Genomic DNA, 15,172 nt, shown 5'->3' on the forward strand with positions numbered 1-15,172 from the left:
ACTCCATACAAATGGTTCAACGTTGTTGAGGGGCCTAGTGTCTGTTTTAGACCATCTTTTCAGAGCAAGTTTCCCATCAGCAAGATGGGCAATTAAAAGCAGCAGGGTTGGTTACACAGATCCCTAATCTCTTTTTCCTCCCATGTTTTGAAGAAAGCGCTGATCATGCATCTCAGGACTGGTATCTTCCAACACAAAAATATTTTTTGTATATTGCATTCATATTATATATATATATATATAGATATATATTAGCAGTAGATCTTGATAAGAATAGAATATGTCTTCACATTATTTTTAAATAAATAACATTTCTTGCAGCTGGCTGGCTTTGTGTGCGCGTGAAGGAACGTTCTTCTCCTGGGTTGTCTTCGGCACTGCCAGCTCCTGTGAGGGGAGACCATGTTGTCCTTTAGTGTGCTCGGCTGCAGAGGAGCAGAATAAGCATGACAAGTTTTGGAAAAGGAATGTACTCGCCCTGGAGTCCGGAGCATAAAAGTGTCTCAGACCACAAATCAAAATCTGAACACTGTGGTAGGAATCTCACTTCATTTTATACCAATTCACTGGTGAGCGGAAAGCAAATAAAATATTTTGGGCTGTTCAATATAGGCCTAATACATGGCGTCTCCCAGTAGATTTTAATTCCCACTCACTCAAAATGTGCAAGGTAATAGACCAGCAGTGTGGAAGTGTTCCAACCAGATATCTTAATATTTGTGCTGCAGTTGTCTCAGAGTTTCCTCACCAAACCGTCTATCCATTATCATAAGACAATAGGAGCAGAATTAGGCTATTCGACCCATCAAGTCTGCTTCACCATTCAATCGTGACTGATCTATCTTTCCCTCCCAACTCCATTCTCCTGCCTTCTCTCCATAACCTATGACAGCCTGACTAATCAAGAACCTATCAATCTCCACTTTAAAATGACCCAATGACTTGGCCTCCACAGCATTCAGTAGCAATTAATTCCACAGATTCACCATCCTCAAGCTAAAGAACTTCCTGCTCATCGTCATTCGAAAGGTACAGTATGTCCTTCTATTCTAATGCTATACCCCCTGTTCCTAGTCTCTCCCGCGACTGGAAACATTCTTCCCTTCATGCTCATCAGTCATTTTTGAAAGGTTCTGTGGTAGGACTGAACAATCCCAATTGTAATCTTTCTGATCTTACTATCGTACATATAGTGATGGACAATACTCTGTTGTCTAAAGATTTATCACCAGTCAGTATCACCAAATAAGTCCAAGTCTTGTCTAACGAAGTGTCGACCAGAAATGATACCTATCCCTTTTCTCTAGAGATGCTGCCTGACCCGCTGAGTTACTCCAGTATTTTTTGTCTATCTTCCATTCTATTAGCACCAAATAGTTTGGTCAGTATTTTGTACCTTGCTTCTGAAATTAATTTCATTGAAACAAGTGAAATAAATTGACAGACTGGGTGCAGCGTGCTAATGATGTGACATGGTTAGCACTACCTACTGAATGTACAGATTCCATCTGTATTATGTAACCTCCACGACCCACCACGGATGAACAAAGGAGGAGGACTGACAAAGTTATTGCCTTCCACCACTGTGAAGAATGTTGATTCAACTGTGTAGGCTGTGGGCCGAGGAGCTTTATTCTGCAGTTTCGTGACCCAAGTCACCAAACTACATGAAATTTTCACATATTGTGTAAAAAGAATTATATAAATCACCCCTGAAACTCGATATGAAGAAGACTTGCACATTTTTATTAAATTAGAGAAAAACCGGAAAAATGTCGGGAATTTTTTAGTCCAATCAAAGCACATTTAACATTGAGTTGTCTGCCAGTTGGCCAATCACGCGCTTTGTTTCAGGCTAGCACACAAAATGGCTGAGGGGGCTTCACAGATGCCTGTTTTACTGGAGATTCCGATTTGTTGTTCTGTGGAATAAATGTCATGGAAACTTGCAGCAGGTAATTGTATTTAGTGGGAAAAGCATTAAAAAGGCTGAAGAAAGTGCTGCGAAGTGGATTAAAGTGCAAGAAAGCCTTCAAAGTCCCTGATTGAACAACTGGCAGACAACTCAATGTTAAATGTGCTTTGATTGGACTAAAACATTCCCGACATTTTTCCGGTTTTTCTCTAATTTAATTAAAATGTGCAAGTCTTCTTCATATCGAGTTTCAAGGGTGATTTATTTAATTTTTTTTACACAATATGTGAAAATTTCATGTAGTTTGGTGACTTGGGTCACAAAATCCTATTTCTAGACACATTTTTGATGCTCGGCCCACATGTTATATTCTATTGTGTATCGTGCTCTTGTTTCTATGGCTGCACAGTAAGTCAATTTGCACTGGACCTTAATTGGTGCATGTGGCACTAAATCTGAACTTGAACTTGAACATATATTGACCACATATGCTTAGTCATATGATGGCCTGCTGTCCCACAAATTTGATATTGGGATAATTTTTTATGTAAACCTTCCAATTCAATATAGCCTGATCTTATTTTCAAACTCTAGTTGACAAGGACCTAGAGAAATTGTTTCACCATCAAACATGCACTTAAACTGCATGGTTAACTCATTCTGAGCAACACAAATCTATAAGCCATGACCACCACCACCTCAAGCCACAACTGCATGTAAACCATTCTGAGAATCCATTTCCCATAAATCAGCTTTTTAAAAAAAAACTAACTCCGCTATCTAGTATCTTTCATGTGGTTAATTCAAGTTTGCGATTTTAAGAATGTCCATTGAGTTACAAGAGAAAACTGCACTGGAATGGGGACAACGAATGATAACAGTAAATTGTTTCTTATTTTTAACATTTGCAGTGGTTAAGCTCCCAAGTTATTTATAGATTTCTGTTTTATTTTACACAGATTCTGTGTAAAAACTGCTGTACATCAATTGAATGAGCAATCTTGAGTATTTCCAGCATTTAGCTTTTAAATTTATTTTAACTTTGGCGCCATCATGTGGTTAGATACTTTATAGCATTTACCCCCATCCTTGAAAAGGAGATATACTGTAATAAATATTACATTCTTTCAAGAATTTTCCCTTACTCCTTCCCACTCTCCAGATGTAATGGGTCTTTGAGAAGTGCTGAAGATCAACTTTGGATGAGACTCCCACCAGTGGTGAACAGAATATAGGGATGGGAAGGGGGTAAGCAGAGGTCAAGCCCCATGTCCAATCATCATCAGTGCAAGATTATGAATGCTGCTGCACATATCCTTCCATCACAATGTGAAAGGGAATATTTGCCCATTTAAAAGGTGGCTTAATGAAACCCCTCAGTTTTGATACAGATAAATAAGATAAAGAGATGTTGATAAGGAGAGGAGGTGTGAAATATAAAGCCTGAGGGAGGGTTATATTGGCAGGGAAGGGGCCAAGAAAGAGATGGGGGAGGGAAGAAGAAGAAGAGACCAAAAATGGGGTGGGGTGTTACCTAAAATTGGAGAATTCGGTGTTCATACTGTTAAGCTGTATGCTACCTAGGCAGAATATGAGGTGCTATTCCTTCAGTTTGTACATAGCCTCTTGTGGCATGATATTTTTGCTTGATAATGATTAATTGAAGTACAGTGTGTGTATATGTTTGTGTGTGTGCTTTTCACTGTACCTCGGTACATGTGGCAATAAACTAAGCTCAACTCAACTCAACTCAACTAAACAACTTCCCTGTTCCATGAATCTCCAGCCTAGGAAAATAGTGGAGATATTGGAAGGGGTGACCAAATGTTCACAAACTCTTACACACACACACACACGCACGCACGCACACACACACACACAGACACACACACACACACACACACAGAAACACACACACACACACACACACAAACACACAGAAACACACACACACACACACACACACACACACACACACACACACACACACACACACACACACACACCTTTTTGTGTGTGTGTATATAGATATACACACACATATATTTTGTGTGTGTGCATATATGTATATACATATACACATACCCACACACATACACACTGCTATGACATTAAAATATCCCCAGTACAATAAACGCTAATGTGTTGAAAACGATGTTTATCAAATATAAATCGACACCAAACCACACAAAGTAATCACCGTTCAGTTGGTTAATAGGAGAAGCTTAAATCTTAAAGGAGATGCTGTGGATAGAAATGTGGCCGTTTAGGTGGGGTACTACTTGGCATCCTAGTTGAAGGGACAGCCATTAATAATAAAGAGTGGAAATGGAGAACATTCTGAATTTAAGAAGCACAGAGATTGCGAAGGGTTGTAGGCCTGGAGCGGGTGTCAGAGAAAAAGAGAGGGTGACGTAATGGGGGTATTTGTAAACATTTACAAACTGAAGTGTCATCCAATTGACAGCAATTAAAGTCAAATGAGCAAATGGTTGACAGGAAAATCAGGACTCGGTGTGAGTTTGGATGAACCAAGTACAGGAAGGGATTAATACGAAGCAGAATTCTGTGACCACTCTTGCTTCAGAGTTACAATACTTTCAACACGGTGATTTAAAAAAAATGACAATCATTACCCTACGATGGTGCAGTGTACCTGTTCTCACTCAGTGCCTACTTCTTACCATTGTCAGAGTGTGGGGAACGGGCCCACTCCATCAGTTCCTTGGCCTCAGTGACGAGCTGCCCTTCTGACCCAGGTGGAGCCAGCCTGCTCTCTCTCCTGGTCTTCTTGTACTGGTTCACTCTGAAGTGAGGCAAAGGGTAAGAGTGAGCAATTCCGTACAAAACATGCAAGCACAGCTGACCCAAATTTCAGTGCGCTCATATAAATATCAAGACACGATTGATAAATACTGAGATGCAGGTGAGGGAGGGGATGGTTCCATCTGCCCCTCATTAGTTACTATCATCACCTTCCTTCCTCGTCAGATTCCAGCGAGATGGAGTACAGTAACTGCAGACGCTGGAGTCTGGTGTAGAACACAAAGCACTGGAGTGAATCAGCGGGTCAGGGCAGCATCTCTGAAGGACTTGGATAGGCAATGTTTCAGGTCTGGATACTTCAGTCTATACGTTTTGCCTATCCATGGCCACCAGGTGCTGCCTGACCCACCGAGCTACTCCAGCACTTTGTGTTCTATCAGATTCCAGCATCGGTGGCCTGCTTGTCGCTCCATTTATTGTCTCCATTTTCATCCTTCCGCTCGACTCCATCTGCCTTTTCTTTCCACCTGCCTGTTCATTAGCTCCACCCCTCCCACTTGTCTGCCTGGCTTTATCTGCCCATCAGCTATCACCCTTCCGTGGTCCACCTGTCACCTACTCTCCCCCGTCTCACCTCTCCTCTTTACACTGGCTATCTTCCCTCTCCACTCATAGTCCCGATACAGGGTCTTGACCTGAAACATTGACGATTCCCCCCCCCCCACCCCCCCCCCCCCCCCCCCCCCCCCACGGACGCTCCTTGCCCCGCTGAGTTCCTCCGGATTCAAAGTCTCCAGATCAGAGAACCTGCAGGCTCTTGTGTCTCCATTCTAGTTTCACTGACTTGATTGAAGAGAAACGGTATGCCATATAAATAAATACAGCAATTGACTTGCTTTCAGCGATCGATCGTATGCAGTGACATGAAAATGACATCTATGGGACTAAAGAAGTTGAATGTAGCCATTTACCCGTGATCGCTCCGGTGTAAGGTGCCACATGCTAGAACTTTGTGGACTTTCTGCGGGAGAAAAAACATAGTCATCACTGAAGCTTTTCAAAGAGAAAATGAAGGTAATTCCTAATTTAACTTTAATCAGTTAGTTGCACTTTTGGTACAATGATAGCAGTGTGGGTGGATGCAAGGTTTTCAAAAGCTACACTTCCATTTTCATATTATTTACATAACTGATAATATCCCCATCCTCAAGAGACAACAAATTCCACGTATGGTCTTGTTACCATTTCTGTGTGATCCCAAGTCATACTGATACCAAGTATATAAAGTAATAAGAATCATTCATTTTGTCAGCAAGCACAAAGGGTGGGAAGGAAAATATCGATTGGTCCCGTCTCTGGCCCACAACATTCTTAGCACACGGGGCCACTCCACATACTTGCTTGCCTCGTTTTTGTTATCTTTCCTGGGAGGGTCTGAGCTGAGGTTGAGCTGGGCAGTGGAGGCTTACAGGAGGTTGTGAAGAAGGTCCAGCAGACAGGCACACTTTCTGTCCTTGCAACCTGGGCGAGAGGTAAAACACCAGATTGGACAACCACACTGCAGCCCCAAGCACCATGGCTCAGATTGCTGTGCAAGATGGCAAGAGCAGAATGGAAACGTGGTAATGGGAGATGCATGGACAGTGTCCTTTGCAGCCAAGGATGAGAATCACAAAGGGTGCATGACTTGCCCAGTGCCATGGTGAAATATACCTCATGAAAGCTAGAGGGAAAATTGGGAAGGAGCTACTTGTCATTCATGTTGAAACAAATCACACGGGCAGGAACAAGGAGGAGGTGAAAAAGGTAAAGGGAGAAGACAGGAGAATGGGGTTGAGAGGCAAAACTATATCAGCCATGGTTGAATGGTGAGCAAAGTCAATGAGCCAAATTCTGCTCTTGTGTCTTATGATCTTATGATCTCATTGTAAGCGAGTTAAACTCTCTGTGTAGCTAGACACGCAGAGACTAATGTTTAGCAGCTGGAGGAAATCACATTTTGCGAGGAAAAAGAGACTGGAGTTTACTGAGAAACGGGTGCAGGACATCAGTTCTGAGAATTAAAAATTGCTGGTTAGCACATGTTTTGTAAAAGTAGAGAGAAATATGAGTGAAAGTAACTGGACTTTTTAGGGATAATGTTATAATAGTAGAAAAATTGAATGCAATTGTCAGGATATGGAATCTATATAAATTGAGTTAATAGATAACAAGAATCAATTGTTCTGCAAGGCAGAGCCTGAAGGGCCTGTCTCACTTTCGCCACCTATACAGGCGACTGCCGGCACCTGTGATAGGTTGCCAAAATTTTCTACATGTTGAAAATTCAGCAGCGACCAGAAAGTCAGTCGTGAGAGGTCTCCAAAGAGTCATAGTGTCCTTCTGGTCGCCACTGAATTTTCAACATGTCTAAAATTTTGGTGATCTGTCACAGGTGACTATCACCAGTCGCCTGTAACGGTCACGAAAGTGGGACAGGCCCTTTAATATCTAATATTAGAAGATCTGTGACTTGAAAAATGTCCTGATAAATTTGGGAAATGAGAGAGAATCATGGGCTGTTACTCATGAAGGCATCTCAATTTTAATTATGCGGAAAATTAACATGAAAGTGTTGTGGGAATGGGGTTCCCAAATCAGCATCATCAGAGATCCACACCACCCTGACCACTCTCTCATTTCACTCTTGCCGTCTGGAAGAAGATATAGGAGCCTGAGAACTGAAACGTCCAGGTTCAGGAACAGTTTGTGCTGTAAGGAACTGCAGATGCTGGTTTTACACCACAGATAGACACAAAATGCTGGAGTAACGCAGTGGCTCAAGCAGCATCTCTGGAGAAAAGGAATAGGTGATGTTTCGGGTTGAGACCATTCTTCAGGCAGAGAGCAAGGGGAGATGGAAACTAGAGCTATGAAAAGGTGCAGAACAAATCAGAGCCAGCACCGATGACCAAGGGAAGGTGGAGCCCACAATGGTCCATTGTTAGCCATGGGAAAGGTGATAATGAGGGTATACAAACAGTGCAGCTTCCCTACAGCCATCAGGCTATTAAACACTTCAACCTCCATATAAGTTGTGAACAACATAGACTTGGGGACATTGGTTTTGTCTTTTTGCTCAAGTATTGTTTGTTTAATGTCGATGTATGTATGTATGTATATGTGTGTGTGTGTGTGTGTGTGTATATATACACTCGCTGGACTTTTTGTTTATCATTACATTGGTTATTGAGTACTGTGTTTATATATTCTGTTGTTCTGCTGCAAGTAAGTACAGGGTATTTCATTGTTCTGTCGGACATACGGCAATAAATCTTGATTCTTGATTCTTGGTTTGTGGGCTAAATCAGGAGTGATGGTGAGTGAATGTACAGGGGAAAGCTGAGTGTTGCCACAACAACAACGTCACACTCAACATCCAGAAAACCAAGGAACTAATCATTGACGTCAGAAGAGGGAAGTTGTTATCTGAGTGTGTGTGCCTGTGAATTCTGCTGCAAACAAGGTTTTCATTGTATCAGTACCTCACCATATCTGTGCATACGACAATAAACACTACCTGACTTGACATGATTTGGCTGCATTAAGTAAAAGACGCAGAGTAGTCCACGATAACATGGAAAGTGAAGGGAATAAAGGCTGAACAAATTAGGATTGCATGATGAATTATTAAATAATAAAGAAACACACAGCAAAAGTAATTTATAGACTCATCAATTATATTTAAAAGTACGGTTGGGATGGGAATAGAACCTTTCAGGTATTGTCAGGACAATACTAACCGAAGGTGGCATTTTGCTTCATTGTTTACCAGGGAGATAGAATAAATGACATTTCACCATATTATAAAACCAATAAGGAGATAACCGCATTTAAAAGTAAATAAATAATTAGAGGTAGATCTCATGAACTGGATGGATTTAGGGAGAAGCAGTGCTATTACTACACACCTTTAGAAATTCATTAGACAAAATATAGGGGTAAAGGATAGGGGTTCACATATGATGTACGTATATTTAAAAAGGGGAACGGAATGCACCAAGACTATTATAGGCAAAGCAACATTACAGTCAGTGGGAAGAAAAAAATATGGAATCTCTATAAAGGCGAGAAAGGAACAAATTCTATAATTGAAAAGAATAACAATGAATTGTCGGCATGGATTTTGAAATGAAGTCTTGCCTGACCGACCTTGATGCCATTTTTGAAGTGCACAACAGTAATGGAGTAATGAATCCTGACATTGAAAAGCCCTTGTCTTTGGTACCCCATCACTGATTAAGGAATGTCAAAGAATGCAGTCAGGCTAGAAGTGGCCAGATAGATTGTGAGCTGACTTCAGGCGAGAAGCAGAGACTATCACGAAAGTTTGGTTATTCACCAGAGCAGAGGTGCACGGTGTAGTGCCACAAAGATGAACACTGGGGACCAGCTGGTCACAATTTATATTGGTGGCTTAGATTTTAGAATCAGACTCATAATTTTTTTAATTTGCATATGGGACCAAAGTATGAAGCTGTTGGGTTAGTCATTACTTCAGGGAAATGCAACAGGAAATTAAATAAACTTGCAGAGTGGACAAACAATTGGCAGATGATAATATAAAACATAAAATGCCAGAAATACTCAGCCGGTCAGGCCTGAAATGTTCGCACTGTTTCTATGCTCACAGAGGCTGTCTGACTTTCTTTGTAATTCCAGCATTTTCTATTTTATTTCCGAATTCCAGCTTCTGCAGTTTTAAAACGAAATTGGCAATCGATGTTTAACACTGATAAGTGCGAGGAAGAATAGACAGATTACGTACTGCCTGAAAGGTTCAAACCCAGATAGGGTAGAAGAACAAAAGAGGATTTAGGGGATCACAAAAGGTGCACCACAGCTAAACCTACATATTAAAGACTTGTTTGTTAATTGGTGATTTTACTGTTTTAGTGACAGGAGGATTGGAGTGGGGTTGGGTGGGGTGGGGGGGGGGGGGGGGGGGGGGGGGGGGGTGGGGAGCAGAATTGATGGGCACGTGAGCAAGACAAGGACTGCGCAATGTTCTGCAGGCGTGTGGTGGGCGATACACTCTTGAGCCTGTGCCAGGTTAAAGTTTGTATTAGTATGGCAGACCCATTTAGATGTACGGGAGGCAACAGTTCTTGGGGCAAAAATAGGTAATATGTTTTTATTATTTATTTGCGTTACTTTTAACAATATTACATTTTTTTGTACATGGGTCTGCTTTTTAGCTTTTGTAATTTAACATAATCTTTGTTTTAATTTATTTTGTTTTGCAGGTAACTGAATGTCAAGGATGTTCATAAACGTTATAAAGCTCCATTGGACTGAGTGTTTTGACAGGCTATGAAATTGACGAGGCTTCACTGATTGGGAATGAGGTTTTGAGAGTCGGTGCAGAAACTGCTCGGTGTGTTGTGCTGGGAATTAACATCCAGTGGTGGAACAACACTTGCTTCTTGAATTCAAGTCATAGAACGTAGGAATTATTGGTAAGGCCAGCATTTATTGCCCAGTCCTAAGAGTCCTTGCAAACTTAGTTGTAAGATGCCACCTTCAACTACTGGAAGCTGGAGTCCTGCTGGAAGATTGTATCAAAGACCAGATTTAGATTTTGGAAATTCAGCCTGGAAACAGGCCATTCGGCCCGGCCAAGCCCATGCTGACAACCTCTCAAGAGTGCAATCTTATCCCACATTTGCATCAAGTCCCTACAGATATGGGGCAATTTTACGAAGGCAGATTAATCCATAAACCCGCACATCCCCGGAATGTGGGAGGAAAGTGGAGCACATGGAGTGAACATGAGTGAACATGCAAATTCCACACACACACAGACAGCATCCGAGGTCAGTGTGGAACCTGGTTCTCTGCGCCACTGTGCCCCACTCATGGGACAGAACTATAGGGCACAAAGGCAGGAAGTCAGAAATGATATGATGCTGACTATTTTCTCCCCACTACCCTATCAAGCTCTCTTACTGCAGTAATCCTTCCATGGTACTAGTCCCACTTTTGACCTTGCACTATTATTGTTTATTTATTTGTCTTTTTTTTTAACATATACTGAACTTTTTTTTGTTTATTATGTATTTTACAGAGTACTATGTTTACATATCTGTTGTGCTGCTGCAAGTTAGAATTTCATTGTTCCGTTCCTGGACATACAACCATAAAACACTCTGGATCAGGGGGTGGGGAACCTTTCCATGGTGGAATGCCGCATTAAGTTAGCTTTAATCTAATAAGGCCGCATCCAAGAAACTTCAATTAGATATACTTCAAAATGTACATTATTTAGTTAAAATAGCCCTCATGACTTACTAATGTTTTAATTGTGGCCGTCAGTCGGGGAGGATGATTTTGTTTAATCTTCTTTTACTCTTTGGTATTTTAAATACGTTCATTTTAAGATTAAAGTAAAAATAATAAAAGACGAACAAAAAGATATTAATAATAATAAAAAGATTTGTTCTACAAAATTTGGATTCATTCAAAAGGCTGCACTTAATGGCTTAGAAGGCCACTGAATGGCTTAGAAGTTCCCCATCCCTGCTCTGGACTCTGGAGCGGCAGACTCTGATTAGATCAGCTTTCGCACTTGTCCAACTAGTTTGTCGATTGCACAAGCCTCACCTCAACGAAGTAAAGTAGCTTCTTGTTCGCGATTTCCAAACGTTTGCGGGCGAGCTCGGATGTTTCCAGCTGACAGGCGGCAGCCGACAGCTTTTGTTGCAGGTCCTGAGTCTCCTCCTAGCAAATTAAATCTCAGTATCAGCAGAGCAGGCTCTCGGAGAATTATCTTTAAGAAGGAACTGCAGATGCTGGAAAATCCAAGGTAGACAACAATGCTGGAAAAAAGCAATGGGTGAGGCAGCATCTATGGAGCGAAGGAAATAGGCAACGTTTCGGGCCGTAACTAAGGGTTTCAGCCCGAAACGTTGTCTATTTCCTTCCCTCCATAGATGCTGCCTCATCCGCTGAGTTTCTCCGACATTTTTGTCTACTCTCGGAAAATTATCACTCGTTTCTGTTTTCCTTGCAAGGCACCAAGTTGCTAAAATCATGCAGGACAAAGTCCACTTTGTGGTCCTCCTGGCTCAGAACAGACAGCTGGATGGTCTCAGTGGGTCAGGCATAGACAGATGACGTTTTGGGTTGGGGTGCTTCAAACACTTCTGGCTCGAAACACCGTCTGTCCATTTCCCTCCACAGATGCTGACTGACCCATTGAGTTCCTCCAGTGGGTTTGTTCTATGGTCAAAGTTCCAGCATTTGTTCAAAGTTCTTAGAAACATAGAAAATAGGTGCAGGAGTAGGCCATTCGGCCCTTCGAGCCTGCACCGCCATTCAATATGATCATGGCTGATCATCCAACTCAGTATCCTGTACCTGCCTTTTTCCAATACCCCCTGATCCCTTTAGCCACAAGGGCCACATCTAACTCCCTCTTAAATATAGCCAATGAACTGGCCTCAACTACCTTCTGTGGCAGAGAATTCCAGAGATTCACCACTCTGTGTGAAAAATGTTTTCCTCATCTCGGTCCTAAAAGATTTCCCCCTTATCCTTAAACTGTGACCCCTTGTTCTGGACTTCCCCAACATCGGGAATAATCTTCCTGCATCTAGCCTGTCCAACCCCTTAGGAATTTTGTAAGTTTCTATAAGATCCCCCCCTCAATCTTCTAAATTCTAGCGTGTACAAGCTGAGTCTATCCAGTCTTTCTTCATATGAAAGTCTTGCCATCCCAGGAATCGGTCTGGTGAACCTTCTCTGTACTCCCTCTATGGCAAGACCTCTTCACCAACTTCTGAAAAAAGTTGCTAACGCATTTGCAGCAGAGAGCGTACAGAACGCATTATGACAAGGTCACACTAGCTGCCCCTGACACGACACCATTCCGAGGGAGGGCAGCGTAAATAAGCCTTATTGACAGAAAAGGGGGTAAAAGATCTTTTTGCTTAATCTTTGCCAGGTTTTCTTTCTTAGAACTGTCAAAGCAATGGCACCATATATATATATTTTTGACCGCCTCATTTTAAAAATATTCAAAAAAAATTATGAAGAATTGTCAAAGCCCTTTTCAAAAAATGTCAAAGACAATCTAAACCATTTAATGCACTGAAATATTCTTTTAAATTGTTACTCCTAGTTTTTCTCATGGATGAAGGAGCTGCAGATGCTGAAGATAGGTACAAAATGTTGGAGTAACTGAGCAGGTCAGACAGCATCTTTGGAGAAAAGGAATAGGCGATGTTTTGGGTTCTGACCCAAAATGTCACCTATTCCTTTTCTCCAGAGCTGCTGCCTGAGCAGCTGAGTTACTTCAGCATTTTGTGTCTACCATTCTGGTCTGAAGAAGGCTCTCGACCCGAAACGGCGCCTATTTCCTTCGCTCCATAGATGCTGCCTCACCCGCTGAGTTTCCCCAGCATTTTTGTCTACCTTCGATTTTCCAGCATCTGCAGTTCCGCCTGAAACATTGTGTCTATCCTCGTACTTTTTCACCCGCCCTCATTTAGATTTAATGGGGATAATGTTCCTTGTGGCGTATCAAACTAGATTTGCATATTGTGGGCAAATTCCTCGTCGGAAGTGGCGGGGGTTATCGTAGCTTTAGGCTCCCTCACGGAGGAATGCAGCATTGTCATAAAATTTGCAGTGACTTGCCTGAGGTGCCATGTGAAAGTGCGGTGGAGGCAGACTCAATCATTCTCTTCTAAGGAAACTGAAGGACATTTAATGGAGATAAAATTGTCGGGCTGGTATTTGCCTGCAGAAACCTTTTGTGGTTTCATGATTTTACGCTGCATGTCTTTCACGATGGTAAGATGTGAAACTGAATACCCGTAATCTTGGAATCAGGAACCAAAACAGTGGCTTCCTCAGTGATTCCCTAAATGTAGCAACATGAAAAGAGTCAGACTCTCACAGGCGCTTCCAACTTAACCAATGCAAGTTCAGGCAGTCTCTTTCTATTAACATCTGGCAACTGTGGTAGACATCAAAAACCATGTCTGTGTTTACACGAACTGTGTAGGTTCAGCATTTTCGCTAGTAATGTTTCCACTGAGAGTTTGCTCTCTTCTTTTTCATAGAGTTACAGTGCAGAAACAAGCCCTTCGGCCCAGCGGATCCGTGCTGACCAGTGATCCCCGCATATTAACACTACCCTGCACACACTAGGGACAATTTTTATATTTACCATGCCAATTAACCTTCAAACCTGTACGTCATTGTAGTGTGGGAGGAAACCGAAGATCTCGGAGAAAATCCACGCAGGTCGCGGGGAGAACGTACAGACTCCGTGCAGACAGCCTCCATAGTCAGGACTGAACCCGGGACTCCGGTGCGGTAAGGCAGCAACTCTACCGCTGTGACATCGTGCCGCGCTAAAATTTTGGTGACATTTTGTTAAAGGGTATTTCCCACAGACTTACTGCATTCAACCAGAAATATATTTATTGGCGTAATGTCACCTATAATTTCTGACTTTTGCGTGCATATGTTTTATGCAATAAGAGACTTGTAAGCTGTTCAGCAGACCACATCCCAATTCCTCCTCTATGCCAGTAACCCTATCAGACGTTTGGTCAATTAGGATGGGTGAGGTAGTGGTTGTAAAGATTGAATAAGCGAAACTAAGTGAAATTTCACAGTGTCGGGTCAAATTGGGCTGAGGAGAAAATTAGCTTCACCCCTTCCCTGTACACACTTAGTCACTGAATGTCACAACACTGGGAATACGAGTCACCTTAGAAAGCTCTGCACAATCCTGGCGTTTCTCCGCCAGCTCCGATTTTAGGTCGGTGATCTCTGCCTCGAGGAGCCGGACCACCTCCTCATAGTCCTGCTCGGCACTCAGGACCTGGTCCCTGATGGAGTCGGACAAATGCAACTTGCTCTGCATAGTCCTGTTCTCTGTGGCTTTCTGCGGGGTTCAGAAACACAATGTTGACCGTACAAGATCACTGCCACTCTGTCCAATGGCTCTTTGGAGAGCACCCTATTCTGTCCCACACCCCTGTTCTCTTCCTGTAGCTTTTTAAATCTTTTGCTTCATGTCTGTCCATTTACCATTTGTAGGGCCTGACTGTTTAATTCTCTTTACACCACTGTAGCAGGCACTAGATGGAGGTTTTCACCACTCCTGTGCAAAAATGCTTATCCTCGCATCCCCTGTATCTGTGGCTGATGCTGATGCTGATGCTGCCTGACCCCTGAGTTACTCCAGCCTTTTGCTCAACACTAGAAATGTTTTAGTAACTTACTTCTGCATCCTCATTAGGATCTTCACACCCTTTCTAAAGTGTAGTAACAAACATTTAACATTGGACTCTGGTTATGGTCAATCAGTTTTATAAGTGCAGAGCATAATCTCCCTACTTGTCACTTATACTGCTTTGGTGTTGACCACTTCATGAGCAAGGTCAGAAACCAAATCTGATCAAGGACCATGGCATATTGTAATGCAGCACACAA

General features: G+C 42.3%; 1 protein-coding gene across 1 annotated transcript in view; it reads right to left on the minus strand.

Annotated features, from left to right (window-relative positions):
• Positions 1-289: 289 nt before the first annotated feature.
• Positions 290-15,172, minus strand: part of si:dkeyp-72e1.9 (syntaxin-binding protein 4) — a 101,325-nt gene continuing 86,442 nt past the window's right edge. Inside the window, exons 18-22 of the mRNA XM_055651915.1 lie at positions 14,445-14,621; positions 11,324-11,440; positions 5,653-5,702; positions 4,600-4,721; positions 290-425 (exon numbers count right to left, since the gene is read on the minus strand). Coding sequence (XP_055507890.1) covers positions 298-425; positions 4,600-4,721; positions 5,653-5,702; positions 11,324-11,440; positions 14,445-14,621 — 594 coding nt within the window. The 3' untranslated portion in view covers positions 290-297. The remainder of the gene's footprint in view (positions 426-4,599; positions 4,722-5,652; positions 5,703-11,323; positions 11,441-14,444; positions 14,622-15,172) is intronic.

This window comes from Leucoraja erinacea, chromosome 20, assembly GCF_028641065.1.
Source record: "Leucoraja erinacea ecotype New England chromosome 20, Leri_hhj_1, whole genome shotgun sequence".
NCBI classification, from domain to species: Eukaryota; Metazoa; Chordata; class Chondrichthyes; order Rajiformes; family Rajidae; genus Leucoraja; species Leucoraja erinaceus.